Source organism: Kickxella alabastrina (genome assembly GCF_025024165.1).
Source record: "Kickxella alabastrina strain RSA 675 chromosome Unknown BX661scaffold_16, whole genome shotgun sequence".
Taxonomy (NCBI): Eukaryota; Fungi; Kickxellomycota; class Kickxellomycetes; order Kickxellales; family Kickxellaceae; genus Kickxella; species Kickxella alabastrina.
In genome coordinates this window covers 57,164-85,141 of record NW_026251487.1, presented here as the reverse complement: position 1 = coordinate 85,141, position 27,978 = coordinate 57,164, and the positions used below count along the sequence as shown (strand labels likewise).

At 48.3% G+C, this 27,978-nt stretch overlaps 9 protein-coding genes across 9 annotated transcripts; 5 read left to right on the top strand and 4 right to left on the bottom strand.

Annotated features, from left to right (window-relative positions):
* Nucleotides 1-10: 10 nt before the first annotated feature.
* Nucleotides 11-5,201, top strand: BX661DRAFT_199274 (major facilitator superfamily domain-containing protein; the record flags this gene model as incomplete). Its single annotated transcript, XM_051538311.1, has 9 exons — nucleotides 11-50; nucleotides 113-1,022; nucleotides 1,069-1,270; nucleotides 3,064-3,193; nucleotides 3,231-3,990; nucleotides 4,127-4,196; nucleotides 4,233-4,346; nucleotides 4,376-4,668; nucleotides 4,727-5,201. 9 exons carry the CDS (start codon nucleotides 11-13, stop codon nucleotides 5,199-5,201), a joined length of 2,994 nt encoding a protein of 997 aa, XP_051390507.1.
* A 617-nt stretch (nucleotides 5,202-5,818) lies between these two features.
* Nucleotides 5,819-6,814, bottom strand: BX661DRAFT_38231 (uncharacterized protein). Its single transcript, XM_051539117.1, has one exon. It carries the CDS (start codon nucleotides 6,704-6,706, stop codon nucleotides 6,077-6,079), a length of 630 nt encoding a protein of 209 aa, XP_051390506.1. The 5' UTR covers nucleotides 6,707-6,814; the 3' UTR covers nucleotides 5,819-6,076.
* Nucleotides 6,815-10,158: 3,344 nt separating this feature from the next.
* On the top strand, nucleotides 10,159-11,390 carry BX661DRAFT_184515 (cyclophilin-like domain-containing protein). Its single transcript, XM_051536536.1, is given in 2 exon segments — nucleotides 10,159-10,814; nucleotides 10,832-11,390. 2 exon segments carry the CDS (start codon nucleotides 10,202-10,204, stop codon nucleotides 11,359-11,361), a joined length of 1,143 nt encoding a protein of 380 aa, XP_051390505.1. The 5' UTR covers nucleotides 10,159-10,201; the 3' UTR covers nucleotides 11,362-11,390.
* Nucleotides 11,391-13,015: 1,625 nt separating this feature from the next.
* On the bottom strand, nucleotides 13,016-14,219 carry BX661DRAFT_184513 (nucleoside phosphorylase domain-containing protein). Its single transcript, XM_051536535.1, is given in 4 exon segments — nucleotides 13,016-13,255; nucleotides 13,282-13,511; nucleotides 13,657-13,757; nucleotides 13,772-14,219. The coding sequence occupies 4 exon segments, from the start codon at nucleotides 14,112-14,114 to the stop codon at nucleotides 13,078-13,080; spliced, it is 852 nt and encodes a 283-aa protein (XP_051390504.1). The 5' UTR covers nucleotides 14,115-14,219; the 3' UTR covers nucleotides 13,016-13,077.
* On the bottom strand, nucleotides 14,208-15,412 carry BX661DRAFT_184512 (D-isomer specific 2-hydroxyacid dehydrogenase). Its single transcript, XM_051536534.1, has 2 exons — nucleotides 15,137-15,412; nucleotides 14,208-15,045 (listed from the first exon to the last, which is right to left on the bottom strand). The coding sequence occupies exons 1-2, from the start codon at nucleotides 15,366-15,368 to the stop codon at nucleotides 14,372-14,374; spliced, it is 906 nt and encodes a 301-aa protein (XP_051390503.1). The 5' UTR covers nucleotides 15,369-15,412; the 3' UTR covers nucleotides 14,208-14,371.
* Nucleotides 15,413-15,703: 291 nt separating this feature from the next.
* On the top strand, nucleotides 15,704-18,820 carry BX661DRAFT_184511 (P-loop containing nucleoside triphosphate hydrolase protein; the record flags this gene model as incomplete). Its single annotated transcript, XM_051536533.1, is given in 7 exon segments — nucleotides 15,704-16,801; nucleotides 16,822-17,019; nucleotides 17,034-17,192; nucleotides 17,216-17,806; nucleotides 17,821-18,080; nucleotides 18,101-18,614; nucleotides 18,789-18,820. The coding sequence occupies 7 exon segments, from the start codon at nucleotides 15,784-15,786 to the stop codon at nucleotides 18,818-18,820; spliced, it is 2,772 nt and encodes a 923-aa protein (XP_051390502.1). The 5' UTR covers nucleotides 15,704-15,783.
* On the top strand, nucleotides 18,811-20,022 carry BX661DRAFT_184510 (uncharacterized protein). The gene is made up of 3 exons (XM_051536532.1): nucleotides 18,811-19,239; nucleotides 19,269-19,456; nucleotides 19,573-20,022. The coding sequence occupies exons 1-3, from the start codon at nucleotides 18,884-18,886 to the stop codon at nucleotides 19,713-19,715; spliced, it is 687 nt and encodes a 228-aa protein (XP_051390501.1). The 5' UTR covers nucleotides 18,811-18,883; the 3' UTR covers nucleotides 19,716-20,022.
* Nucleotides 20,023-20,777: 755 nt separating this feature from the next.
* Nucleotides 20,778-22,041, top strand: BX661DRAFT_184509 (uncharacterized protein). Its single transcript, XM_051536531.1, has 6 exons — nucleotides 20,778-20,937; nucleotides 21,051-21,176; nucleotides 21,203-21,340; nucleotides 21,364-21,409; nucleotides 21,505-21,632; nucleotides 21,673-22,041. Exons 1-6 carry the CDS (start codon nucleotides 20,855-20,857, stop codon nucleotides 21,953-21,955), a joined length of 804 nt encoding a protein of 267 aa, XP_051390500.1. The 5' UTR covers nucleotides 20,778-20,854; the 3' UTR covers nucleotides 21,956-22,041.
* Nucleotides 22,042-23,953: 1,912 nt separating this feature from the next.
* On the bottom strand, nucleotides 23,954-26,231 carry BX661DRAFT_184508 (uncharacterized protein). Its single transcript, XM_051536530.1, is given in 7 exon segments — nucleotides 23,954-24,566; nucleotides 24,599-24,781; nucleotides 24,796-25,086; nucleotides 25,149-25,364; nucleotides 25,388-25,735; nucleotides 25,795-25,955; nucleotides 25,987-26,231. The coding sequence occupies 7 exon segments, from the start codon at nucleotides 26,063-26,065 to the stop codon at nucleotides 24,033-24,035; spliced, it is 1,812 nt and encodes a 603-aa protein (XP_051390499.1). The 5' UTR covers nucleotides 26,066-26,231; the 3' UTR covers nucleotides 23,954-24,032.
* Nucleotides 26,232-27,978: the final 1,747 nt, after the last annotated feature.

The window sequence follows — 27,978 nt, the reverse complement described above, 5'->3', positions numbered from 1 at the left end:
AGGCTCCTCAATGTCATCAAAAGTCGAGTACATCGAAGTTGACACGCTCGGTGGATACTCAGAACCCGCCACAGACTTTATTGCAGACAATACCTCCACGGAACCCACCCAGATACCCCGGCAATAGCCCGCAAGCTCAACAAATACTGCCGCAAAATCGACACCCGCATTCTCATCTACGCCATCGTCCTATGTGTGCTCAACCAAAGTGACCGCGGTTCCATCGGTGTAGCCAAAGTTGTCGGCTTGGAAAAGGATTTGGGCATGGTCAATAACGACTTTAACATTGCCACGACACTGTTTACAGTTGGGTACCTTTCGCTCGAAATGTTTTCAAACTTTTTGCTAAAACACATTGGCGCATCACGGCTGCTGCCCACCTTGGGTATTCTCTGGGGCATAGTGTGTGCGCTACAGGGCGTTATTAAAACCAAAACCCAGCTTTATGTGATGCGACTGCTCTTGGGTATGGCCGAGTGTGGATTTACGGCTGGGATTCTGCTTATTCTGTCGTTTTTCTACCCCAAAGGCAAACTAACTACGCGCGTCGGATTCTTCTACCTAAGCTCGCCACTCTCCAACGTGTTCTCCGGCCCATTGGCCTCCGCCCTATCACACATTGACCATCCGACAATAAAACACTGGCAATGGGTGTTTATCCTCGAAGGACTCATTACAGTGGTTGTGGCATTCTTTGGATATTATATTTTCCAAGACCATCCGGAAAAATGCTCTTTTCTATCAGACGACGAGAAGGAATTCATTGTGGCGTATAAGCGCCGGGAGGGTACCTTGGGTGGGTCTGAGCAGTTGTCAATGCGGGATACGAAGCGGACGCTTTTCGATTGGCAGCTGTGGTGTATGACCGTGGCGAATTTTGCCGTGTGTGCGGGATGTGTCACGGTGTCGGTTTTTGCTCCGGAAGTGATCAATGAGCTAGGGTTTTCGGCCACCGAGGCGCAGACCATGAGCGCCCTGCCGTCTGCCTGCGGCGCAATAGCGATCTGCTTGCCGGGCAGATCGTCAAGCTATGCCGCAGCCACTGGCTCGCCGGAAGTCTCTCAATAGGCGTTGCCCTGGTGGCAGCATAATCATGGTTGCTACGCTTAGTGTGCCCATGCGTGTCTTTGGATTGTGTCTTGTTGGCACTGGGTCATTTGCTGGCTTGGGTATCTTGCCAGGATGGATCATTACAGCAAATTCTCAGACAGTAGCGAATTCGGCCGTGGCATCGGGACTTACAGTGTTCATGGGTGCTTCGGCGAGTTTTGTCACATCAAACGTGTTTTTGAATTGGGATGCCCCGAGGTTTGTGTTTGGACATTCGGTTAATATTGTTCTTTTTTTGGTCGGAATCTTGGCTTGTGTTGTCACCAGGATTAGCATGGGTCGTAGAAACCGGAATTTTGAATGTCAACGGCAGATGGTCATGGGTAATGGTAGTGGGAGCAATCGGGGATTTTATTTTGTGTATTAAATAAAATAAAGTGTATTTTAACTGTTTTGAATATAGAGGGGTTATTTAAACATATATATGTGCTGTGAGAGAAACTAGATCCATTTTCCAAAATATATAACAGTTATAAAAAATACAAACTTAAAGTTAATGATTAAGACTGAATATCTACTATGCCACTTGCCCGTCATGGGCTCTATTGCAGAATCTGGCTACATGCCCCTGTAATAAAAATTATTCTAGGGGACAGGGAGGTTGGAATTATCCCAACCTGGGTCTAAATGCCTGGCGGTGGAAGTTTGTTCGCCATTGTGTTAGTCAACTAAACCCGAGCACTCGATCTGCCAGCTAGAGCGTTAATTGTAGTCAGATAGATAGTATGTAAGTATATCTGCCATTCTCATTGCTGTTTGTCTGCGGCCACTTTGGCAGGCCGCATCATCTTTGTCTTGTCATGGATTTGGTATTCGTGATTTTTGTTGAGACTGGAGCCCTTATCAATAATTGGCGTTTTCTCAGGTGTCAAGGATCCCTCATTTCCGTTCAATCTGCGGGTTGTGCTGGCCCTTGTACCAGTCGTGCTGTTTGTCTATAATCTCATTTACAAACACTGTTGCTTGTTTTTGCGCACTCCCTTTGGTATATTTTTACCAGTATTGTGTACTGTCCTCTGTCGGCTCCTGCCAGTCATGCCTCATATCCAGGTTCCGCTTCTTTATCCTGGTAGGTGTTCACCCGTATCTCGAGTTTCTCCGATATGTTGTCTGTTGGTCCTGGATAACCTGGAGTCTGTTGATTGTCTCAGTTGCAATAACTGGACTGGGTCTTATAGATCACGGTGAAAGTTTCTCACATTCATAATTTTATGCTCCGTCGTGGACACATGAAACATGTGGCTCTATGTCTCAATTGGCCTGGCAGCCAGGTGACGGAGCATAGACGCATCTCTGGTTCAGTGTATGCATTGGAGAGCCATATTTTTTTTTACAAACAATGAATAGCAGGGCCATTATACCCCAAAAGAAGTAATAAAGGCTAAAAAAAATCAATGTGCAACAAAGAACAATGCCGGTTGGAAATTAATCCATAAATATAATTATTTCTTGTTTCCATATTTCAGCCAACCAAATGCGAGCACAACGACAAACTCAAAATTTGTTTGTTTATATTAAGATTTCGTTTGTTTCTTATTATTTTTTGTTTTTGGCACAATCTCTCGCTAAACATTTTCCACATTTCCAAAATTTCATCTTTGCTTTTACTTTTAACATTTACTTTTTTCATTTCGCGCAGTTTGTTTTCTTTTTCTTTTTCTTTCTTCACTTTTATTTTATTTACTTTTTATTTTCAATTTCTATCTCTCTTTCTCTCTCTCCTACAACAATGTCTGAGTTAACTCCACCGACAGAAACAGAAGTAAGTAGAAGCAGTCAATGTTTTATTTTGATCTTTATTTACTTTGCAGTTGTTTATTTGAAATTTTTTTTTAGAAAAATTATAACCTTACAAATGACCAATTGGCTATTTTATTTTATTAGAAGAGCAAAACGGACGGCACTTTCCAAACTTCCACTGAAAGTCAAACCAAGGCGAACCTGCCGCCAGAGGAATGGGAGACCGACCACGTACGTGACAAGCGCCGTCAGTGGCTGCTGAAATGCCTAGGCGATAACATAGGAGACAGCTATCTGTTCGATGACTTTGTCAAATCGCTGGGTGTGAAGCAGCGGTATAAAAGTTCATCAAGGATTGGCCTGATCTCTTCCTCACATAGCCAGGGGGTCGCCAGTGGCTGATAGCAAGGGCATTGTAGCCAATGCACGTTATGCGATTAACGAATTTGACGATTTTCCCATTGCTGACATTTTCAAAAAGTACTCGGGGAAATTGATGGGGTTGACTAAGGAGGCTCGTTTGGTCGAGTATTTTATCCTCCTCTTCAACGCGATGGTCAATGCGGTTGATGTCGCAAATAGGGTTATTCCGGCAGGTGGAACTCCAATCCCAGAGTGTGGGCTTATTGCGATGGTCCATAAGAGGGATGTCATACAAGGCACTCCACACAAGCCAGCTATCGCGTTTTACCACAGGTACACAACACGGGACATTCATTCCGTTCATGCTATACTTGAGGCCAAGGTGGATCCAGCTTTCAGTGGACCCCCAGAGGATACTCGCGGCCAGCTCGCAGATTACGGCCATGTGCTTAATGATAAGCAGGCAACCCGCACGTTTGCACCCGTCTTCTACCTCCATGGGCACCTCCTGACGCTTCATGCATATTATCGTGACAAACTGTACGTCGTTGAGTTTGGTGATATATGCTTTGATACTGATTATTGGATGTATAACGGAGCTGAAGATATCCAAAAATGCCTCATGCGGCTCTGGTTCCTGCTGACTCTTGAGTCGGACATTTTCGGGCATTTCTGCAATGTCTCTGAGAAATCCAACTCTTTCATTTTTTCGCAGAAAGTTGATGTGGAGAGCAAGGGCGATTCAAAATCAAAGTCTTATACTCGGTTTCCCAGGATGTCAAGGTGTCAAGGATGTCAAGGATGGGCTGCTCTGTTTGTATCAGGAGACAATAGCGCGTTATTCATACATGATTGGGCGCCATGTCCATTTATTCCGGGGGAAATTCAATGGACGCATGATGCTGTGCTGAAGCTTTCCTGGACCCAGTCAATCGTTTGCCGAGGGCGCCGCATACGCCATCCTCAACAAGAGACCAGTCGATGTATTCCCAAGATTTTTCGAGTGGCCTGCTCATCAGCACCTCAATGGATACCGGCTGGAGTTTGTGCTCATGGAGGACTGTGGCCAGCCAATGGCTGAGTATCTGAAAGGTAAGACCGAAAAGGAGATACGCAAGCTAGTTCCTAGGTTTGTCAACAGCTGACCCTGTGCCTTGCCCAGGCATATGACACTGGCGTCCTGCACAGGGACATCTCGGCAGGGAATGTGTGCGTCAAAAACGACAAGGTGTATGTCATTGACTGGGGCTGTGCCAAGGTCATTGGCTGGGGCACTACTAAGGATGCTGCTAGGACACTGCTAGGGACACTGCTAGGACACTGCTGGGACACTGATGTGGACACTGATGAGGACACTGATGAGGACACTGATGAGGACACTGATGGGGATGCTGTTGAGGATGCTGCTGAGGACACTGACCCAACTCAACTCAAACACATTGAGGTTGCTGAGCAGTGGGGGTTCAATGCATAACAGTGGGACAGGTGGAGGTGGCCAAGGACCCGTTTATAGGGACGCCACTTTTCATGGGAATTCCCATCTCAGCAGCAGCCCCATCCGGGGAATCCTTGATGACCTGGAGAGTGTTTTCTATGTCATTATGGATGCAGTGCGCCCAGCTGGTACTAAGAGGGATGATGTTCAGGGGTTCAAGTTCCTGGACTCTCCATCCCTTGCCATCACAAGGTGGGGCTTGATCCAAGGTGGTGGTATCTTGCTGAAGGGGTTCAGTGTTGACGATATTAGCCATAGGCTCAAAAAGCTCATTCATGTGATGCGCCAGTTCCTTTTTGAACCGGAAAACAAGGTTATGAACCACCGGCTCTGGTGGGACAAGAAATTTGTCCGACGGGCCAACTGGGATGCCGCTCCCAAGTTTATGCATCCCAAAGCGATTGAGCTGCTCAAAGAGGATAATGGCCAGCTTAAGCGACCGGCTGAGGACGAGGTCAATGCTGAGTTGCTCAAAAAGATATGCACACTTTAGGTTTTTTATGTTTTTAATATTTTTTATGATCGCAAAAAACCAACACTTGATTTGCTCTATTTTCTTGATTACGTTAAATAAAGTTTTTAACTCTTTCTTTATTTACAAATTCGCCGATCCACCGATCACTTTAACTGTAAACAACAAATACTTTGACTCGCACATTGTCCAATTTTACTTAAACAGGGTTGATTGTATCCATAATTTTCGATTTTTACTATTTTCCAAATGATTCCATTTTAATGTTTTTCTTTCTTATTACTCTAACTTTCACATTTTTCCATTCCTTCACAATTCGCATTTTACATTTTAGTCTTCTTTTTTACACACTCAATAATACCTTTCACTGGCATAGATGATAGTTGGTACTAACTCGCAATTGGTGTTGGAGCAGTGCTCGGTACGTACCAGGTACTTTCGCATCTGCTGGACTAATCACAGTATGAGTTAGATTTCTGCTGCACACACTGCCAAAAGAAGCGACAGCGACACACCTGATATGGCAGGACCAATACTTCCAAAAGGGAGTGCGGACAATGAGGCAGTGTTGGGTATTCAGATTATCTAAATGGATAATTTCTTGGCACAATTGGCGCTGAATTCAGACAACTTTAAGCTGTGGGATGTTGCGTCTGAGTTAGTGCTCGATATGGCCATGCAGAGAGAGATGCTGCAACTGATAGTCGTGCAGGCTCAGGGCAGTTCAGTAGCAGCAGAGGAGGGCCGGTTGCGGGCAGTTGTGTTGCTGCAGGTGCTGGTGATGACGCCGCAGCGGGTCGGCAGGGTGGTTTGGGCCAGCGGCATTGAGGCGCTGGTGGACGCTATGCGCACGCCCAGGGAAAATGAGGTAGCGACGTGGGCAGCTGCCACTCTGCTCAGGTGTTGGGCACATCAGACACGGCAGTGTCCAAGCGGCACATGCGGCAGGCAGCCGGCTGCGGGTTTCTTGAGGCGCTCAGCGAGGCACTTCTGCAGTCGGCCAGTGGCTCACCCTGAGGTGGCAGCAAGCAGAGCCAGCAGTCAGACGCCATGCTTGTGTCGGTATGTGTGGCCATGGCAAAGCAGTTTGCACTGCGCACGGAGTACCATTGGTGAATGGTCGACCTGGCATTTCTGCCTGCATTGCTCGGTGGTGCATGCCAGTCAGTGTCTGAGCTCGAGCCTTTGCACGCACTGATGGAGAGCCTTGTGCGGCTGTGAACTTTTCTCACAGCGTATCGGCCTCCAGAAGCAGAAGAAAACGTAATAAAGGTGGCGAATCCGCAGATGGTGCAGCTGCTGGAGCTGGGCGTCGTTGATGTCATCGCCGCATGTGTCCGCCAGGATGAACAGGGCATGTCCTCATGGGGCGTTGGGTTATCTGCATGAGTTTGTGTCGTGAAGTGTCGGCAAGATGGAGCTGACAGCATGCCCAGGCCATGGCTGGCGTAGCCGAGATGCTGATTCCAGACTCCTACCTGACGCTGATGCCTGAGATGGCCGGCATCATTTCGTGCCTGTGTCATTCGATCGATGTGGCGCCAATGATGGTCGAGTGTCCGACGATCGCAACCATGTGTGTCAGGTAGTTACGGCTGACGTCGAGCCGGCGCATCTCTCGGCCATCATGGCTATCATTAATGCCACAGTGATTTGCGCGCTTTCTGCAGCTGCTGATGGCTGACGACGCAATTAAACGCGGCTGGCCAAAATAGTCTTAGCCAATGGTACCAGCGGTGGTCTAACGCAGAGTTACGTGGCAAAGAGCTTGGTTGCGCTGATGTACGCTGGGCAGGTGGGCGCCAAGGATGTTGTGTTCGATGTGCTGGCCCTGCTCCTGCGGCAGCTGAGTGCATGTATTTGAATACTTCCGAGCTGGCGTTCTATCCGTCAGCGACAGCGACGAAGCGCCGAGTGAGATCGCGCCAAATGGCACCAGGTTGGGCCAGTGGATGAATGCTGCCTTGGTGCTGTTCTTTGCCATGCAGGTTATGGTCGCGCTGCAGGGCATGTGGATGGATGCCAGTGTGCTTGCGTTTGACGCGCTCGGTACCTCCAGATGGGGTTGCTTGGCCAATGGCCGCCTACATTCAGTACTCGTGTGGGCTGGACGTGGATCTCATGAAGAGCCTGGGCATCTGGAGCAGCACTGTGAATATGGGTGTTGAAGCTGTGGTTTGTCGTACTACGTGGTTGTTAGTGAGGAGGAGGGCGCGCACTGCCGCGCGTGCAGAAAACCTGTGCAGCTGCTGCGGGAGCACAAATTCGCATGGAGGACACCAGCAGTGAGCGCCCGTGGTTCAGCGCAGTGGGGAAAGGTCGAGACTGGGTGCTTTGTGCGGCGATGACTCGAAGGGGGCCGGAGCGGTGAGGATTTCCCCTTGGAACTGTGCAACACTCAGCCGCATATTCTGCTGCCGATGTCCAGATGATGCTGGGTGTGCTGGCAGACTCACTGCTGGTGGCTGGGCTTGAGATGCAGTCGCCAGAGATTACCCGCCGCCTGCTATATCTACTGCGCATCCTCGGCCGTGAGCTGCCGCCGTGTTGCATGCCTTGACTTTGCATACCTTGGCTGCTCTCAACGTGTATACGCTGTGCCGCAGTGGCGCGTTCGATTGCTGCATATGTGCGCAAAGTACCTATGCTGAGAGCCAATGTGGCTGCTGACTTGGCGGGTGAAGCGGAAGAGCACGAGAAGTGCCTTGTGGATGAGATGGGAGTGAGACAGCAGTGGTTCTGGAGGGACTGGGTGTGCGCTTTGATGCTGGGGAATGTCTGGAGCCAAATATTTTGATAAGCTCCCGAGGTTGAACCACTGGCTGTTGCGCGGTTCTGGCGAATTTTATGCACAGTTCACAGTAGATCGGTTTGTGGCCAGATGCAGACAGTACCGAGATGTTGCCTTGGCTAGAAATGATAAGGGCGTCGACAGCTTTGGCAATTTTGAGCTAGCCGTGAACCACTCAGGGCTGCGCGGTACTGCCATTGACTGCAAATTCACAGAGATGCTGAAGCCGATGCCTGCCGCAGATATCTTGTTTTCCTACCTCAGGATCAAGCCATCCTCTGCTGCTGCTGCAATTGTTGATAATAATGCTGCCTTGCAGATGAGCCCCCCTTGTTGTACTTTCCATAGTGCCCATCGTTTAGTGCACTTCTCGACGACAAAACAGTGTAGAGCTCGAGCCGGAAGTTCAAGTCCATCATGGCCACGACTTATATTCAGGAGAATGCTAGTGGCAAGCACAGTTTTCATGTGCGCCTGTTTACTGGCCAGCCGATGCAGGTCGGGTAGTGCTGGATCAGTGTGAGTTTTCCCCCAAGAGTGGTGAGGGCGTCGGATATGATCTCCAGAGTGTCTCCTAAGATGCATGCGGATATGCAGATAGAATGGGACAGCGACAGTGACTGCAACATCGCTGGGCTTGGGTAGTACAGCAATCAGTATAATGAAAAGTGGAAGGCTTGGATGTTACTGGACTGAAATCGACTTAGGCTGTGGCATTGTTGTGTTTTATAGTAATAGCCAGTTGATGGGTAACAAGTTTAAAGGGGGCGTGAGTGAGTTTGATTCTGTGGACAAATGCAGGTGGTGATTTCCCGCAGTCTCGCTCGCATTGGAACAAGGGTTGGTGTTTTTGGGGTCTGGTATTAAAGGGAAAATACTGCTGTTAACCACAGTTTTGCAATTGGCATTCTGAGCGGAAAATGTCCATTGATTGAGCTAACATGCTCGCTGCAATGCTGTGTCCATTACTAGAGACTATTTGAAATGTTTAAATGCTTGCTAAAGATTGTGTATATTGAAAATAGGGATGTGCAAAATGTGAACTAGGATTGTCCATTAAATTTTTTGTTGAAGGCCTACTGAAAAAAACAAAATTGCAAAGCATTTAAAAGATGCGACTAAACTGGAAAGTTATTTAAGAATGCTAAACCCAAAATGACATTTGTCTTTTAAAAATAAAAACTACCATGCATCTATTAAAATAATTTTCTAACGTGTAAATTTTGAACACATATTAAGTCTGTTTTAAATGAATTATTTTCAATGCCATTAAATGTGCGCTGTAGCAACCATTGTTGTACTAATGTTTTTAAACCAAATAGTTATGAAAATTTGCAATTGTTTTATTAGCTGGTTGCGATCAACTGAGTAGTCAGTCTTGGTTGTTTAGCCAGACAAACACTCAATTAATAGTCACACAGTGACACATCACATAGTTGTACTCTCAACTTCATCAATGTATAGCACTTTTACAATAAATAATTATATATACGTAGGTTTATCTCTTCACTTCACAGAACATCTATAGTGCTGTGAGTATGGCCAAAGGGAAGCCAATAAATACAACAAGCAGTTAAAGGAATGCTACTAAAAGGGGAATTAAATATTTATTAGAAAATTAAGGTGTTCTCATCCTCATGGTGGGAGCACCCTAGTATATATCAAACTAAACTATGATAATATACATGGCATTTACTATGCCACACACATGTATACAAACATCTAAAAAGGTGTTGATGGTAAAACAAATGCTATTTTAATGTATCTCGCAATTATATCAATTTCTGTTGATATCATTCTCTGGCAAAAACAGATTCAATCATGAGCACCATGTGCCTTTACAATCAATGTGGTTGGATCGGGATGTCGAGTGACGCCCTGCGTCTGTCCGATACACCTGTGCGCGCATGCGGGTCTCAGCCCAGGCCACTGGCCTGGGTCGCGACCCCCTAAGGGGTTTCAACAATATATGCCATAAATTATTATATTTACGTACAATAAAAATAAAAATAAAAAATTAATGTTTTTTATAATGCAAATTTGAGTAGGTATTCTCTACTTTTAGCGGAATAGAAAATTAATATCATAAAATATATATACACGTGATGTAAACTCTAACTGTGCCCCAGCCCGAACACCTACTCAGACAAAATGGAAAATGAAAAAACAATTGATAAAAAAAACCACTTTTTTAAAGCTTTAATTTCATACTATATAAATATTTCCAAACATGAGCGTACTTATAGAAACATCTCTCGGCGACCTAGTCATTGATCTTCACCACGAATCCTCACCCATCCTTGCTCGTCATTTTCTCACCCACTGTTTTCTCAAAACTTATTCCTTCTCACGTATCCACCAGATCCAATCCAACTACACAGCGCAAACTGGAAAACAACCCTCATCATCAACCTATATTCCTGCCTATTTCCCACCCAAATCCACACACCACCACAAGAGGGGCACAGTTTCCTTAACTGTCACTAATCAAACCACGCGAGGAATTGATGGAATAGTCGGCACTGAGTTTTTTTTCACACTCGGTGGAGCTGCATCGCTGGAGCATTTGGACGGAAGACATGCGATTATTGGCGAAATCACAGAGGGGTTGGATGTGTTGGATCAGATTAACCATGCAATGTGTGATTCCAAAGGCGCGCCACTGAAGGATATACTTTTGCGGCATCTTATTGTTCTCCACGACCCGTTTAGTATATCCTCATCATTGTCCCTGCTACCTAGTTCGCCGCTGTTGCCCGATAGGGATCAGCTTGAGCGCATTGAGGCCGGAGATAAATTGCAGTTGGATTCGGGAATATCAGATAAATCGGAGGAGAGGAAGCGTGAGGCCAAGGCGCAGGCCTTAACCTGGAGATGATCGGCGACCTTCCCTTCGCAGACATCAAACCGGCAGAAAACATTCTCTTCGTATGTAAGCTCAACCCGTTAACTAATGACGAAGATCTGCGTACGATATTCTCAAGGTTCGGCAAAATAATCTCTTGCGATGTTGTCAGAGATCCCGTTGATAAGAGGTCTTTGGGTTATGCGTTTGTGGAGTTTTCTGAGCGCAGGGCTTGTGAGGAGGCGTATTTCAGAATGGAGGGGGTTTTAGTTGATGATCGTAGGATTCATGTGGATTTCTCGCAGAGTGTGGCAAAGGTTGCTGGGAAATGGACGAGAACAAGGGGGGGTAGAAATGGTGCAGGTGGTGGTTTGGGAGCAGGGCTGAGGATGAAGCGGCAGCAGAGGGGGGGAGCGGCGGAGCGGAGAGGTGAGGAGTATGAGATGGTCTTTGATACTGGTACCAGAGAGCAGCGCAGAGCTGGCAGTGGATCCAGCAGACACCGTAGCCGCAGCCCGTCATCACACGGCAAACACGGCAAATAAAACAAACTAGAAAAAATATTTATATCAATCAAATTAATATTATAATTTAAATTTTAAGAATAAAAAACATTAATATTATTTTTACTTGCTCGACAGCGCAGACACGCCAGGCAGCTCCTTGCCCTCCAGCAGCTCCAGAGAGGCGCCACCACCGGTCGACACATGGGAGAACTTATCCACAACACCACGGTTCGCCGCCGCCGTAGCCGAATCACCACCGCCAATAATAGTAGTGGCACCGCCTCATGTGCCTTAATAATGGCATCCATAGTGTCATTCGTGCCCTTTGCAAACTTCTCAAACTCAAACACACCGCAGGGACCGTTCCACATAATAGTCTTAGCCTGGGAGATCAGCTCAGAGAACTCCTCGATAGACTTCGGTCCAACATCCAGACCCTGCCAGCCATCCTCAATGCCACCCTCCAGGGTGGCCACCTTGGTGTTGGCGTTGGGGGAGAAATCATCAGCGGCAATGAAATCCGTGGGCAAAAGGAACCGCACGCCGTTCTTTTCTGCTTAGCGACAAGGTCAGCGACGATCTTGGCGCCATTAGCGTCGAACAAGGACCCACCAATGCTCATGCCCTTCAGGGTCTTATGGAAGGTGTACGCCATGCCGCCGGTGACAATCATCATGTCGACCTTATCCAGCAAACTATCAATCAACTGGATTTATCTGACACCTTGGCGCCGCCAAGGATTGCCAGGTAGGGCCGCTGGGGGTTCTCTGTGACTTTTCCAAAGTACTCCAGCTCGCGCTGCATCAAGAACCCAGCGGCACGCACGGGCAAGGCAACGCCGACCATCGATGAGTGCGCGCGATGCGCAGTACCGAAGGCATCGTTGACATAGATGTCGCCGAGGCGGGTGAGCGACTGGCGGAACTCCGCGACCTTCTGGGCATCGGCCTTGACCTTGTTTCCGGCGTCGTCCTTGGACGAGCCCTCCTCCTCGGCATGGAACCGAAGGTTCTCGAGGAGAATGACGGAGCCGGGCGCCGGGCTGGAGCAGGCTTGCTCGACAGCAGGGCCGACACAGTCCTGCAGGAAAGTGACCGGCCGGGAGAGCAGAGACTCGAGCTCTTTGGCGACAGGTGCCAGGGAGTATTTGGCCACTGGGCGGCCGTTGGGGCGGCCCAGGTGGCTCATAAGAATCACAGAGGCGTTTTGCGAAAGAAGGTGGTTGATGGTGGGGAGTGCGGCAACGATACGCTGGTTGTTGGTGATGTTCTGCTGCTTGTCTTGGGGCACGTTGAAGTCGACACGGACGAGAACACGCTTGTTCTGGACGTCGATGTCGTTGATCGAAGCTTGTTGGAGATGGACATGGTTCTGGTGAATAAAAGAGTTCTGGCGAGAGGATTGTTGGAAAGTGGAAAATAACTAAAGAGAAGAAGAGAACAAGATACGTTGTTGGTTAGTAAAGGCAAAGGAATTGTATTTTTTCCTTCGTTGTTGAGGCCTGGATCCACTTTTCCTCGTGGTCCTCTTTCCTCCTCCCCACCACGCTTGCTTCTCTTCTTGGGTTTAGGGCAAAAGCAGAAGCTGTTTAATCGATCGATCGACTCGCGATAACAAAAGCAGGCAGATAAAAAAAAGAATCCGTGCGCTTCACACCCCTCATCCAGCCGCACAGAAAAAAAGTAAGAACAAAAAACGTTCAAGCCTTTTTTACTCAACAAAAAAAACAAAAAATCTACAAGGAAAAGTGGACATTCACAGCCGCTCAACAATGCGCTGGACCAGGTGATTCAGCTCATTTGGTCTCTGGCCGCCCTTCCGTGGCAGACCCATGCGCAGATCATCGTCGCTGTCCAGCGCAGGCGTCGCCCTCCCCTCCATCTGCGCACGCACCGCGTCCTCAGCACTAGGCTCTGCGCCCTGGGCCGCCACGCTGGTGACAACGCCCAAGCACAGGACATCCAGCCCGCATGGTGCGCAACAATAACTTCCGGCACAGTCGACGACCCAACGACCTCAGCGCCAAGCGCCCTGAGCGCCATGCACTCGGCCCTGGTTTCGCTCGACGGGCCCGTAGTGTAGCAGTACACAGCCTCCTTCAGCCGCACGCCGCGTTTCAGCATATCCTTGTCCTCCAAGTACACCGAGAAAGCCAGCTTACGCAGAGAAAAGTGTAGGTGTTGTGCATGCTGGGCATGCGCGGGCCGAGTTTCTCAAAATTAGGGCCGATCAAGGGATTGAGCCCAGCAAGGGTCGGCAGCGACACGTGGTCTTTGACCACCACCAGGTCGCCCAGCTCCAGCCCTTCGCAATGGCGCTCAGCGCCGCCGTCACCACCAGCGTGCGCACGCCCAAAAGCGCCAGCACACGCACTGGAAACGTAATCTGCTTCATTGCGTAGCCCTCGTAGTAGTGGCACCGGCCGACAATACACACTACGGGGTGCCACGGATCTCGCCAAACACCAGCTTACCCGCTGTGCTGATCGCCGTGCTGATCGCGAAGCCGGGGATGCTTGTGAATGGAATTATTGTGATTGGGCCCTCGAGCTTATCCGCCGTGCCCTGCAGCCCCCGGCCGCACATTATGGCCACCTGCGGGATGGCTGTGTTGGCCGCCAGGTGCGACTGCACGTGCTTGGCTGCGCTTTCGTAGACGCTGTGCGGGATGGTTTCAATTGGTCGCGGAGAGTGGCAGGCGCCGGCGCCTTGTGTGGCTGCTGGCGAGCTGCCGCTGGGCGCGGTTATGTTGAGCGCTTTGGCTGCCAAAGAAAGCGACGCGGGCGGATCCATCTGTGTGAGAGAGAAAGCCTGTAAAGTGTCGAGAGAGAGTTTGTGTGTGGGATTTATAAAGGGTGAATTGCAGAAAAGAGCAGTCTAAAACAAAACAAAACAAAAAGCAAAAGAAAAGCTTGAAAAAGGAAAAACATAATTCTACTTTGTTTTTTGTCTTTGCGCAAAAAGCCAGCCAACAAATACAGGAAAAGGAAAAAGACAAGGCCTGATCGCAATCCGATCAGGATCAGGATAAGGGGGTTGTTGTGCAGCGCTCAAGTCTGTTCTATTCCAATGCAGACCTCGGCGGGCATCGGCTGGCCAAGCACAGCTGCCAGCGCGTTGTCAATGGCCAGGTTCGCCATGGCATTCCTTGTCTCCTCAGTGGCGCTGCCAATATGCGGCAGCACCGTGCACTTTGGGTGGCACAGCAGCGGGTGGCCAGCAGGCAGCGGCTCCGGCACCGTGACGTCCAGCGCAGCATGCGCCAATGCGCCCGCATCCAGCGCCTCCAGCAGCGCCTCCTGGTCGATCACCGCGCCCCTCGCGGTATTCACCAGGATGCTGCCTGGCTTCACGTGTTGGAACGCCTCACGGCCAAACATGCCACGCGTGCGGTCGGTCAGTGGGCAGCAGACGCAGACAAGGTCGGCGAGCTGCAGAAGCTCATGGAACCCAACAAACTCGGCATTAAGCGCACTAGCGCGGTCACTGTGTGGCCGCGAGCCGGTGTACAGTACGCGCGTAAAGCCAAAGGGCAGCAGGCGGCGGCCGGTTGCGCAGCCGATGCGTCCGAGCCCAACAATACCCAGTGTTTTGCCCGTGAACTGCGAGCCGAGTCCCTCCGACAATGTGAATGCGGATTCGCCCTTTGCAGCCTTGGCCAGCGCCGTCTTGGCCAGCCGCGACGCCATCAGCGCCAGAAGCACAGTGGTGTCAGCTGTGGCGTCTGTGAGCACATGGGTGTGTAGCCGAGCCGCACATTATGCTGCTTGAGCGCCTGTGTGTCGACATGGTCGTAGCCGACGCTGACCGTGGACACTGCACGCAGCTGGGGCCCGGCTGCCTGGAGCAGCTCGCTGTCGACCTTGTCGAGAGAAGGCAGATGAGTGCAGAGCTGCCGCGGATGTCGGAGAGAAGTTCGCTGTGCGAGATCGGCGCTGTGCTGAGGTGCTGGCGCACGGTGACGCTGGTGAGCGCGGATAGCCGCGCTTGTGCTTGTGCTGGCAGCTTACGCGTGACGAGGATGATGGGTTTGGCTGGGGCTGACATGACTTTTGCTGCTGATTTTGAATTGAGAAAATAATAAATAGCAAGAGCAAAAAAAACCTTTCTCTGGTGTGCTCGATTCTGTGCCTGGCGAATGGAGTGTGACGATTATCATCCCCTTTTCACCTTTGGGTTTAATTTCAGTTCAGTTCGATTCAGCTCGATTCGACTCACCCGAACCACAGGCTTACTTTTTTTATTTGCATGCGCGCATATTTACCACCTATTTTTTTTTTGCACAATTGATATACGCTCAATAGCAAAAAAAAAATATTTCGCGAATATCGATTTCTGAATAGACGAAAACAACGCGTTACATTTAAATTTTTAATTATTTTCTTTATCAACTTTTATATTTTATAAATTTATATTACATTTCCTCACTCCACAAAAAAAAAAATAACTAAAAAAGGACTAAATGCCAGACTCGACAGCCAAACTGCGCACGCAAACCACACCCGAGAGACAAGCCTCGCAGTCATCCATTGGCGACTCCTTGGATGTTGTTGTTCTCGAATCATCGCCTACACGTCCCGGTTCCTCCCAGGTATCACGCTCAACCAAGCAGCAGCAACCCTCCACATCCGCTTCGCGTCTCAGCTCTTTCTACTTTCGCGGCACCGCCACCCCAGCGGACAGCTCCACGGTCTTCAGCTCGCCCGCAGCTCAATCGATGTCATCGGCATCGTCTGCTTCGTCGCTAGTGCAGGTTGGATCAGCGGGTGCGTCACAGGTCGATCTGACCAAAATGGCCATTTCGCAGCCCCAGGAAGATGAAGTCCAACAAGATAAGCCGAGGGATTTCAGCCAGATCGTGGGCCAATTCAAATGGTCCGGCGCCTCTGTTGATGGCGATGATGCCACGCCACGGTCGAGGAAACGGTCGCTGGTGGATGTGCGCCAGGAGACCAGCCGAAAGCGACCCACGCCTGTGGCCGTTCTTTCAGACAGCAGCAGCAGTGATGGCGAGAGCGTGAGCCGTGGCCCACGCCGTGGCAGGTTGCAGCGTGGTGCGCGTCCGTCTTCTGCCATTATTGTTTCCGATTCGCGCTCGCCGTCGCCGGCGCCGGCAGCCATCACCTCGGCGCGGCGGACACTGGCGCGGCGCGGCGCTGCTGCTGCACAGGTCATTGGCGATTCCGACGAGGACTCGGGCGACGATGCCGGAGCCGGCGGCTTTGAGCGCGCATACGCGTCAATCGACCCGCATGTCATGCGGCTGTTCAACACGGGCACGGCCGCGGAGCTAATGGAGAAGACAGGCGCGTCAGTGGCCGAGGCGCAGATCGTCCTGGGCTTGCGGCCATTCCGCGATGTCGACGCGGTGGAGCAGAGCCTGCGGCGCACAAAGGGCGTGCGGCTGGCCATGTTCAACCAGTTCCGCGACAAACTGCTGGGCCACGCGGAGGTTGAGGATGTCATTGCGCAGTGCGCCGGTGTTTTTGCGCAGTTCAAGGCGCGATGCGTGCGGCCGGCGTCCAGAGCAACGAGAAGACCGGTGCCATTGGCTTCTCGGAGGCCGTCGGGCTGGAGCAGCCGCGGATGATCGACCGGGCGTTTTCGCTCAAGCATTATCAGCTGGAAGGCGTCGAGTGGCTGACGTGCTTGCGGGATGCCGGGGCATCGGGCATTTTGGCTGACGAGATGGGGCTGGGTAAGACCTTCCAGGTAATTGCTTTGTGTGCCGCGGCATCGAGCAGCAGCGGGTGTCCGGGCCCAGCCTCGTCGTGTGTCCGTCGTCGACGCTGGAAAACTGGATGAACGAGTGCCGCCGGTTTGCCCCCGGCCTGCGCGTCGTTGCGTACTACGGTCGCAGGCCGAGCGCATGTCCCTCCAGGCGCAGTACTCAGACGACTCCTCGTACGACCTCATGGTGACCACGTATAATGTGGCGACAGGCAACAAGATGGACCGGATGTTTCTGAAGCGCCGGCCGTTCGACTCGCTGATCCTGGACGAGGGCCATATGGTCAAGAACTGCATGAGCTCGCGGTACAAGTGGCTGATGCAGATCAGGACGCCCTTTCGCCTGCTGCTGACCGGCACGCCGCTGCAGAACAACCTGCAGGAGCTTGTGTCCTTGTTGACCTTTATTTTGCCGCAGGTTTTTGCCGAGTCGCAGCCGATGCTCAGCCACGCCTTTAAGAACAAAGCGTCGGCGGCAGCGCCAGCCAGTGGCGCAGGGAAGAGGGCGGAGTCGGAGGACGGCGATGGCGCTCAGACGCCGACTGTTGCCGCTGGCGCCAGTGGTGCCGTGGGCCCTGTTGAGGCACAGCATATTGGGCAGGCCAAGACGCTTTTGCGGCCATTTGTGCTTCGCCGCCGCAAATGCGATGTGCTCGGTGATTTGCCTAGCAAAACCGAAATCATCGTGCGCATGGATCTGACGCCCACACAGCGCAGGCTCTACGACTCGATTGCGGCGCCAGCGCAGCAGGGCGGTGCGGCGGCAGAGGAATCCAGCGGCTGGTGCGGATGGAGGATGCCTCGGCTTTGCTGGACACGGCGGGGGCGACGAATAAGCCCGGGAGTAATAGCAGTGGGAATAGCTGGATCAGTACGTTTATGGACATGCGCAAGGTGGCCGACCATCCGCTTTTGCTGCGCAGCCAGTATTCGCGCGACCAGCTGCGCGAAATGGCCAAGAAACTGATGCGCGAGCCGGATTATGCCGAGGCCAACCTGCAGTATATCCTGGAGGACATGGAGTATGCAGTGACTTTGAACTGCACCAGCTCTGCGCCAAGTACCCACGCCATATGCGGCCATATATGCTCTCTGACTCTCTTCTGTTGGATTCGGCCAAGGTCATTAAGCTGCGGGAGATCGTCGATGAGTGTGTGGAGCGCGGGGAGAAACTGCTTTTGTTTAGTCAGTTTACATCGATGCTCAATGTTCTCGAGTCGGTGTTCAAGGTTTGGTCCATCGACTATTGTCGCTTGGACGGCCAGACCAAGGTTGATGAGAGGCAGACTATGATTGATGAGTTTAATCGGCCTGGGAACAAGCTGCCGGTGTTTTTGCTTTCGACAAAGGCCGGTGGATTTGGGATTAATTTGACATCGGCAAATGTGGTGGTGATTTATGATGCCGGGAACAATCCGTCGGAGGAGAGGCAGGCGGAGGATCGTGCGCATCGTGTTGGGCAGACGAAGGACGTGAGAGTATATAAGTTTATTGGAAACGATACGATTGATGAGGTTATTTGGGAAAACGCAAGTCCAAATTGCTTGTTGAGCACATGTTTTGGTTTTGAACAACAGCAAATAATTATTTTTAATAAAAACAAGCATATTTAATGAATTTATTTGTGTTTGTTTATGTTAATATTTCTCATGGTTTTGTTTGTGAGCTGTGATACAGATGCATGTTTGTAAAAAAATTGGTAGTCATGTTTTGTTTTTATTTCCAATGTATATATAGATAACCTTTTTCCAACCATTTCGTTTATTTAAAAAAATATATTTTCCCACTTGTTGCTCTATGTTTTTTAAACTAATTACAGATACATACATGCCATGCTCCGCGACAGGACTGCCCTACCAGGATGCTCTTTGTCAGACCAAAGCACCTCAACCAACTCCATATCCATCGAACCACCTCTAGCCATCATTGCCCCGGCACACCCAATAGACACCCCGGACTACGTGATAATCCCCAACATCCCACCACTAGAACCACTCGGGCGCAGCTCAGAATACACCACAGGCTCACTGACCCTTCGACAAACCCTGCAGCTTGCAGAACGGCCCACAAGACACACAACCCGACTGAAATCCATCCTCCAATACCTCGCACTCACTAAAAACTCTACCGCGAGCGGGAATAATGTGGAGGAGGATTCGGCAAGTAGCGAGGAGTTTATGCGAACCGGGTGGCGGCAAACACTCCGCATATTCAAAGACTCGTTGGCAAAAACATTTCCTGGCTTGGCCCATTAACTGCCATCACCCTAGCCTCCTCCATCATGGTCACCTATCTATCCATGCTTAACGACTCTCCGTGCAGGAACTGCACCAATGTAGGAGACCCTGGACTGCACCTATCGGCGTTTGGAAACTGCGCACCGATGAATTACACACCGGGTGTTTGTGCGTTATCGGGGTTTGTGGATTACGCGGCAGTTAATCGAGAACAATTCATTGGCAGCAGCAATATTGATGAACGGGTGATTCGGTGCTTTGTGGGAAATGCATGCTTATTCGAGGGCCCCTGGGACTGGTTCGCGCGGCAATTGTGGATGAGTGTGAGGCGTGTGGATTGGGTGGGATTTTGCTGAGCGCGGATGCGTTTAGGATAATCGCTGGTGATCGGGTGGGTACAGTGTCTGTTTCTTGGGGGCCCTGTTGACAAATACACTGTAACAAAACCCCAACATGCGTTATAACACCTTTCAATGGAGGTTGGGAATTAAGTGCGGTCATTTGGCAGAGACTCAGCAGCTGCAGCCAGGCGCAAATCCAGGAGGGCAACCCTCTGCTGTGCGGCTGCTACTCATCCAAGCGGGCAGCGCATGGATTTGATATATCCACTTATAATGTCAGTTGTGGCCATCAATTATTGAGCACATGACAGGGCTTTTCAAATGAGCAAGTGGATCTGTGGATCTACTATCTGGCAAGTGCGAGGCTTTTTTGTCCAGTGCAGCAAATTCTAGTTGCTTTGCTTATCAGGCGTCTACTTTTTTGTACTCGTATTTTTGTTACTATGTATAAGAAAGCCAAGAATTGGAATGTAATAAAAAAATTGATGCTTGTCTGTTTTTTGTCTTTGTACACATTTTTCTTTGACTGCACGATGCAGCTGATACATACCACTGGCAAAAAAAAAGAAACAAAAACAGAATAAAGAAAAATCATATATACATAATAAATGAAAATCAAGGCGGAAAAAAACAATAAAATTGACAAAGGTCGAAAAATTCGCTTTGTACAAAAATAAGTGTTTAATATCACAAAAAAACCACCACGGCAAAATACATTAAAAATAATTAGTTTTGTTTATTAGTCGAATAGGAATACCAACATAAAAGTGGCTTGTTTAAAAAACCTTTCCGTTTTCCATGCCATTTAATGCCTCCCCATCAATAAAATAATTCGGTTGTACTCAACAGTGTCAATTTTTTTGAAGATATGTGCATTTCACGTAGTTTAAAAAGAAAAAAGAGTAACTGGTGATTGCTGTTAATGTAACGTGAACATGTGCATATTGGGCACATCCTTTGTCCTTTCTCAATAAAAAACTTTTGAGCTTTGGTTTTACTGTGCTGACACCTAACATTTGGACACCTAACATTTTTCGTTCAATTTTTTTAAACAATAACTGCTTTGGTTTTAATTTTTGATAAAGTGCTAATGTGAGGAGGTGCTTTAGTATAAAACAATAAGGCAAGTAGTTTTATAATCCTTTTTATTTCATTCTATTAATCCTTATTTAACATTTTATTATATTTTTATTTATTTAATTTAATCTACACACTTTCTTAGCAAATGTCAATACACAATGTAGCTGGCGCACGCGTTGCCAATATTAACAACACCCAGGAAATATTAAAAAACTGGGCAACAGCCGAGTACGCATTGAACATATCATCCATCATAACCTCAGCCATCTCCATTTTCATTGTCGTCTTTTGCGCAACCTTGGACCGCTTAATCCTTCCACGCACATCCTTCCGCCTCGCAGCATCAATGGTCTATCCTGTATTATCCACTCTATATGTCGCATTCTCACCTTTCACGAATCAATTATCAGCCATCAAAGCGAGGCATCACTGCGAGTGTTGTTCTGGTTTACTCTGGCTTCTGAACTGTGCGTTGTGTTTTTGGCATTGATAGTCTGTGTTCATTGTTTATCACCGTTTTGTTGGAAAAATTGCAAGTAGCCAGGCGCATCCAGATGTTGTACGAGTGCATTGCCCTGTCTGCGAGCCTTATCGTTTCGCATCCGGTTTTGTACATGTACAATAGCGTGCGGTGGGATATAGATTTACATGCAGTTTTTTTGATGGCATGCCCTTTCTTTACCAGCCAACGGTTTGGATTGTTTATTGGTATGGACTCTGGGCACTATTTTATTCTGCGCAGGCGTCTTTGTTTGTATTTATTTTAACATATCGCTATCCTGTAATGCCAACCAGAGTGTTGAAAAAATCCACGCACCCGCTTCGACTCAGCGAAGCCACAGCTGGGATGAAATAATACTCCCACGGGCCAAAGACAAGATACAGCAGGAGGAGACGCGCCGGATCACTCTGCGGATAGCTTTGTATGCTTTCTTCCTGTTATTTCCGAGTTGTGGCCTATAGTTTGCAGCTTGGCGCCAAGGAATTCCCGTGGACTTACGGGTTGGCTATTGTGATGCCTAGCACGCAGGGGTTGCTTTGCTTGGCATTGCTTGTTGTGACGCCCGCTTTTGACGAACCAAGGGCGAGGTTTGCTGCGTACACTCGTCGGAGAATAGGCAAAAACGAGTTAGTGAGTGAGATGCGCCTAGATTTTGCAAAGCTCAATCTCTCAACTATCAATTTATCGCCGTATCACTCTCGAGATAGCAGCATTTATGTTGCTACAAAACAATTTGAACGCTAATATGTTTCCTTTGGTTTTTTTGTAATATAGTCTTAACTTTTCAGTTTTATTTTCATATTTGCTATAATCTTTTAGCAATGTTTTCAACCCTTTAAAAGCAAACGTAAAAAATTGACATTAATGTGTACAACGTTGTAATAAGAAGCTCATGCGTAATTTCCTTGTAACAAAAAATTGAAAAGCAGCCAAAATCACTGCTTTGCTTTTCTTGGCTAAAAGAGCAATTGCAAAATTTTATTTTATAGATCTGGCCCCAAATAAAATAGCTCGCTTGGCGGCAAACTATTATATTCAGGTTGCCGATACAAAAATCTGATTATTTTCAAAGGATATTTTTTAGAAACGATAAAGAATATTGGGCTGGCTTTAAAAATCATATACAACGCATCCTTAGCCTTATTTTCATCCAGATCCTCATTATTCCGCTGTTAATTACGCCTCAATACTTTTCACTAATCTTCACAACCATTCACAACTCTCCATTACTTATTTTTTATTTTTCAGTTTTTATTTATTTTCAATATCAGACATGTCTTTTGATTGACTTAACTTTGACGTTATTGCGCACATTATGACCACGGCCGTTCAACATCATCCCAGAAACATGCGTGTGTGGTGCAATCAATTTAAATACATGCAAGTGTGCCGTCAATGGAGATAGGCAGCAATGCCCGCGGTCTACTGGTATGGTTTCATTTGCATAGGCGACATCAGAAATGCTTGTATTTATAATCCTGTTGCGTCCGACCGGTATCTGGAGCAAAATTTACCACCAACATGGGCACAGTAATTCCGATGCAGTGCTACAGCATGATTTAAAGACTGACTGTATTTCTGCCAGCTAATGTGGACCAGCTCGCGTTCACTTTGGCGCTCATGCAAGTGCTGCTACACCAAGACTTTAAATGTCACAATACCAATCACTTCGAATTTATATACTATAGTCAAGGGACTAGCAATAACCAAGTAGCGACACAGGATATAACGCTTGAAAGTATAGAATTTGCAGCATCGCTGGGTTCTAGAATGCCGGAATTATAAGCATTGTTGCTTTTTCGGCGTTGTTTGATGGACGGGTAAAGTCATTTGTTGGAGATTTGGTTAAGCAATTTGTTTTGCAGCTGCGTGTGGTTGAGCGTGGCTTCGAATTGCCACACATTAAGGACAAATTATTACGTCTGGTACGCCTCTCCCTGCACACATACACTCCTCAGATCTTGCCTTTAGTAAACTCGCAAGAATTACAGCGTCTTTGCATTTCGTTTAATAGGGATACAAATCAGCAACTCATCTTCAAACCGTCAACATCCAGGTGGCTGACACACATCCCCAAGCTGAAGAATTATTAGTGGACAGTTCTGTTTTTGTCCGATTTTCAGCGCCAATTTCCCCGTCAAACTCAACAGTCTAAGGCTCAATGGTCCATTCTCTTTACTTTTGCTGCTGGTCAACCTTAAGCTGCATCACGTGGGAACATTCCTATGAGCTTTGGTTTGTCAAACTTGACCTTTAATAATGATTTCTACAGTGTCGTTAACTTTTTGTTTAGGCAAGTGACGTCAGTAGGCAAGCACTCTGGTTGTGTCCAGAAGCATGCTGTGCTTAATCCGCCACGTTAAACTGCCCTAATCTCACGGCTCTTCAAATACATAACGCCGTTAGCTACCAGATGGTCTAGCAGCTGATTCAATGTCTGCCTAAACTAAGCTTTTTTACAGCTACTAAATACTGGACATGTTGCTTCCAATAGAAGACAATGACTTCAGCACGTCAATAGTGTGGCATTTTACAAGGAGCTGTATGCCAGCGAGTATCCACACTTGCGCGCCATTTTCGGGCCGTACTCACCAAGCGAGCTTTCAATCGATAAACCTGTAGCTTTTTTGTTTTTGTGTTCAAACTTTTCAATAGTATTCATAAATTATTATTAATACAATATAACATACACAATATATTCTGTAGTCGAGCTTTACAGCCAACGCTGGAAATTGCTTCAAATTGAATTATTTAAGTTTGTGTATATTTCTAGTATATCAAAATATTATGCTATAGCCCCGCTCTGTCTAAATCCTCTCGCTTACTTTGGCTTTGTGATCTTGGCGTACATGTTCTGAATTTGCATGGCGTAGTACTCCTTGGCAATGTTGCGCTTGAGCTTGAAAGTTGCTGTCAGCAAGCCATTGCCCTCGATGTCAAACGGCACAGAATCACAGTGAATCTCGCGGACAATCTCAAAGCCCTGAAGCTTAGTCTCGCGGCCCAGCACGCGCAGCTCAACTAAAAGCGCGCCTACAACCTGCTCATTTTTGCACAGTTCAGCGAGCGAGGCGACCTTGTTACCCGTGATTTTCTGTGCCCATGGCAAAAAGGTCTCGGGATCAGGCACAACTACGGCCACCAGAGAGGATTGTAGAGAGTCGCCATGCACAAATATATTCTGAATCAGCGGGCACCGCGAGTACACAGTCTCAAGGAACTCTACAGCGACGTATTCTCCTTGGGCCAACTTGAGAATATTCTTCCTGCGGTCAATGATCTTGAGGTTACCGTCCTCGTTAAACTGGCCCACGTCACCAGTGATCAGCCATTCGCCGTCAAAAACTGCCTTTGTCTTCTCGGGTCCTTGTGGTACCCGGAAAACACGCTCTTGCCGCGGATCAAGACCTCACCGCGCGGGCAAGGCTTGTCGGTTGCCAAATAATTCATCTCGGGAACGTCGCGCAGGCGAATATCTATGCCTGGGTTGGGCACGCCGACGTGACCAGCCTTATTCTCGTTGTACAAACTGACAGTGGCCGTTGCATTGCACTCAGTGCTAGCGTAGCCCTCGAAAAGGTGACAGCCAGCGCGACACGCAAAAAGTTTAGCACCTTGGCGTCGATCGGCGCACTGCCCGAAATCATAACCTCCAGGCAGCCTCCAAAAGCCTGTCTAATTTTTTTGCACACAATGCGGTCCCAGAACGGGTGTGTCGTCCCGTGGCCAGCCTCCAAGCGCTCCATCTTTTGTCTAATAGCCGTGCGCGCAATGACTCCCGAGAGACCCGGTCCGTAGAGCGTCGCGGCGGCAATGCGGTCGTAGATGCGGTTAAACAGGCGTGGCACACCGGCCATGACTGTAGGGTGGAGTGCCTGCGCATCATCGGCAATGCAAGGATGTCGCCCGAGTAAAAGCCCATAGAGCCCTTATTCACCATTCCGGCGTAAATGATGTTGCGCTCAAAACAGTGTGCCAGTGGCAGGAACGACATGTAGACAGAATTGTCGCACGGAACTGCTACACTGCCGGATTTGGCCGAGAATGCGTAGCTCGCGTGGGTGGCCATGGCGCCCTTGGGCTCGCCAGTGGTTCCTGAGGTGTAGCAGATTGTGCACAGGTCCGAGGGCTTTGGTAGCCGAGGCGTGTGGAGCTGCTGATGCCCATGTGAGCGACCTCGCTCATGTCATACAGAGCGACGCCCTTGGACTTGGCCCACTCGTGTAGCACACGGATCGAGTTTACAGTGAACGGCAGTGCGACCGGGTTTTTTCCGTGATCGGCAAACAAGTCCATCGATATGATGGCCTGGAGGCTTGGCAGCTTGTCCTTGAGCTTCAGCAGCTTGGGCACCTTGTCTATAGAGCATACAACTACAGCAACGCTGGAGTGCTCAATGATAAACTCGATAGAGTCAGCGCCCAGAGTGTCGTACAGCGCAACCGAATACTTGCTAGACCGGAACCCAGCAAACTCGGCCAGCAGCCACTCGGGACGGTTGATTGAGTAGATTCCCAGCGCCTGCTGCGCTCACTGCTGCCGTTGCCAGTCGTGGCAGCCGCTGGTGCGTGCTTTTGGTAAACGTGGTCGAGGCCGCACCCAAATTGCTCCACGAGCTCAGCGGCCTGGGCGGCTGAGGTCCACTCGTAGGCGCCAAACTTTCGTGTGAGAGGATCAAACCTTCGCGATCCGATGAGGTTGGTGTTGGGCGAGATATTGACCCGGTGCTGGAAGAGCTCGTAAACTGTTGTTATGTGTGGTGCGGATCATGGAACATGCCGTCCTCGTTGCCCCGCGGCGCATAATTGCAGAGTAGCCCTGCTCGGCGGAGTCTGGCACGAGATACGACTTCATTGTTGTATTTATTGTATTTGGTGTATTTGTAGTTGATGTAATGATAAAAACAGTCTAATTAAATTGTAGTAAAAAGCGTAGTGAGTATAACTAAAAGAAGATGCCAGTGAATAGTGTGTTGTTTTATGTTTGTGTGGGGGGAGAGCGAAGGGTTCCTGGATATACCTGGAAATAGGGAGTGGGAAACAAATAAAAGCGCAGACGCAATATGCGAATGTGGCTTGATTATTCAAAGAAAAAAGTGGGCCCCCCTATCCCTGATTTATTCACATACTGGCTGCAAGGCTCCGCTGATAAAAACAAGCGTGTGCATGCATTTTTTACAAAATATGCGTGCAACATACAGCAAGCAATAAAAAATAACAAATAAAATGTGCATTTTTGAACAACTAATAGTTCTTTTGAAAGACAGAGAGGGGTAGAGATATGCTGGTTTTGCTCATGCACGTGTTTGTGCGTGTGCGCATACTGCATATGCTCTTACAGTTGATTATAACAAAATGTAAAATTAGAAAATAGTTGAGGGCAAAATGGGTTGCCAGCTTTTAGAAAATCATCAATTGTCATATTTTGCCTCTGGGTCTAGCTATGCTGGTCGAGGCGATCAACCAATATATGCAACTTTAATTAACCTATAAAAAATTGTAATAAAAATACAATTGGCGCAGTTAAAATCAATTTTGTTTTAGCTTCAAACACCCCCAGAAAATCCAAGGCAGAAATTAATTATTATCCAAGCATATTTAATAATATCTCATTATTTTTTGCTTTCAAGCACTCTTTAGTTTTCAGATTTTGACCATGTAATTTTTTATTGTTGCATCACAGGACTAGCAGCCAATAATGACAAAATGGATGTTGACGATGGCGAACATAAGGTAGCCTAGCCACCTTAATGATCAGTGTTCACAATTAATTGATCATGAATGTTGCCCCCTCACAAAGGAACATTAGTTGGTGACAACATTGGATATGCACGAAACAGCATTCATTATCGACAGAGTAGGAATTGCTTCACTATTTGTGGCTATTATCACAACAATAGTTTTGTGCCAGATGGAAAGAATGGATGCCAAGAAGGTATTCTCTTCATAGCAATGCAAGAAAGTGCAAAATATAGCAGTTTAATAATCCTTTTAAAAAGAGGGATAAAGCTGCTAATTTCGACAAAGTTCTCTTTACTAATAAATCACTTTATAATCCTGTTGAGAACCCCTCAGGGGGCCACGATCCAGGCAAGTGACCCAGGCTAAGACCCATAGGCGCACAGATGCATTGCTCAAGAATTCTGCCACCTACCCGATTTCTGTGGCTGCGTTTTCGGACAAACTCGCCCACCTTCCTCTCACCATAAAGCCACCGACTGCGGAAAGCCTCTCAAGGGTAAACGCCGATGATCTCAAAACATTGGTTGCACAGTTATTCTGCTGGCTTCTCATGGGCCAGTGTTGCCAACAACCAAATCTCTGGCAGCATTAGCTTTGCCCAACTGAAAAAGCTGAGTATTAGCTTCTTTGTTAATTCTCAGCATACGGGGACGGACAATGGGGGTTCTGAGCTCACTCATAACTTTCAGATGAGCTTCCCTGTTATTGAGTATCTGCGTCTTGATCATTGTAATTATGATATTAACTTGTTCAGCACTGCTCTGTTTCCTGCGTACATGCCCAATATTCACGTTCCGGGGTCAATTCAAGCGATCCAGTCGTTTTTTCTGGCACAAATTCAACGGATTTGGCAACTTCAAGATTGGGATAATAAGATGTCACGGTGTGACAGACATGGAAACTTTCTACGAGATGACAAACATATTTTTCAACCGTCTGCGCATTGATGGTCAAGCAGCGCTGGATCTTGATTCTGCCTGCGTCAAGATCGTCACAATTAAAACCAACTGGATCAATCTTACTTTA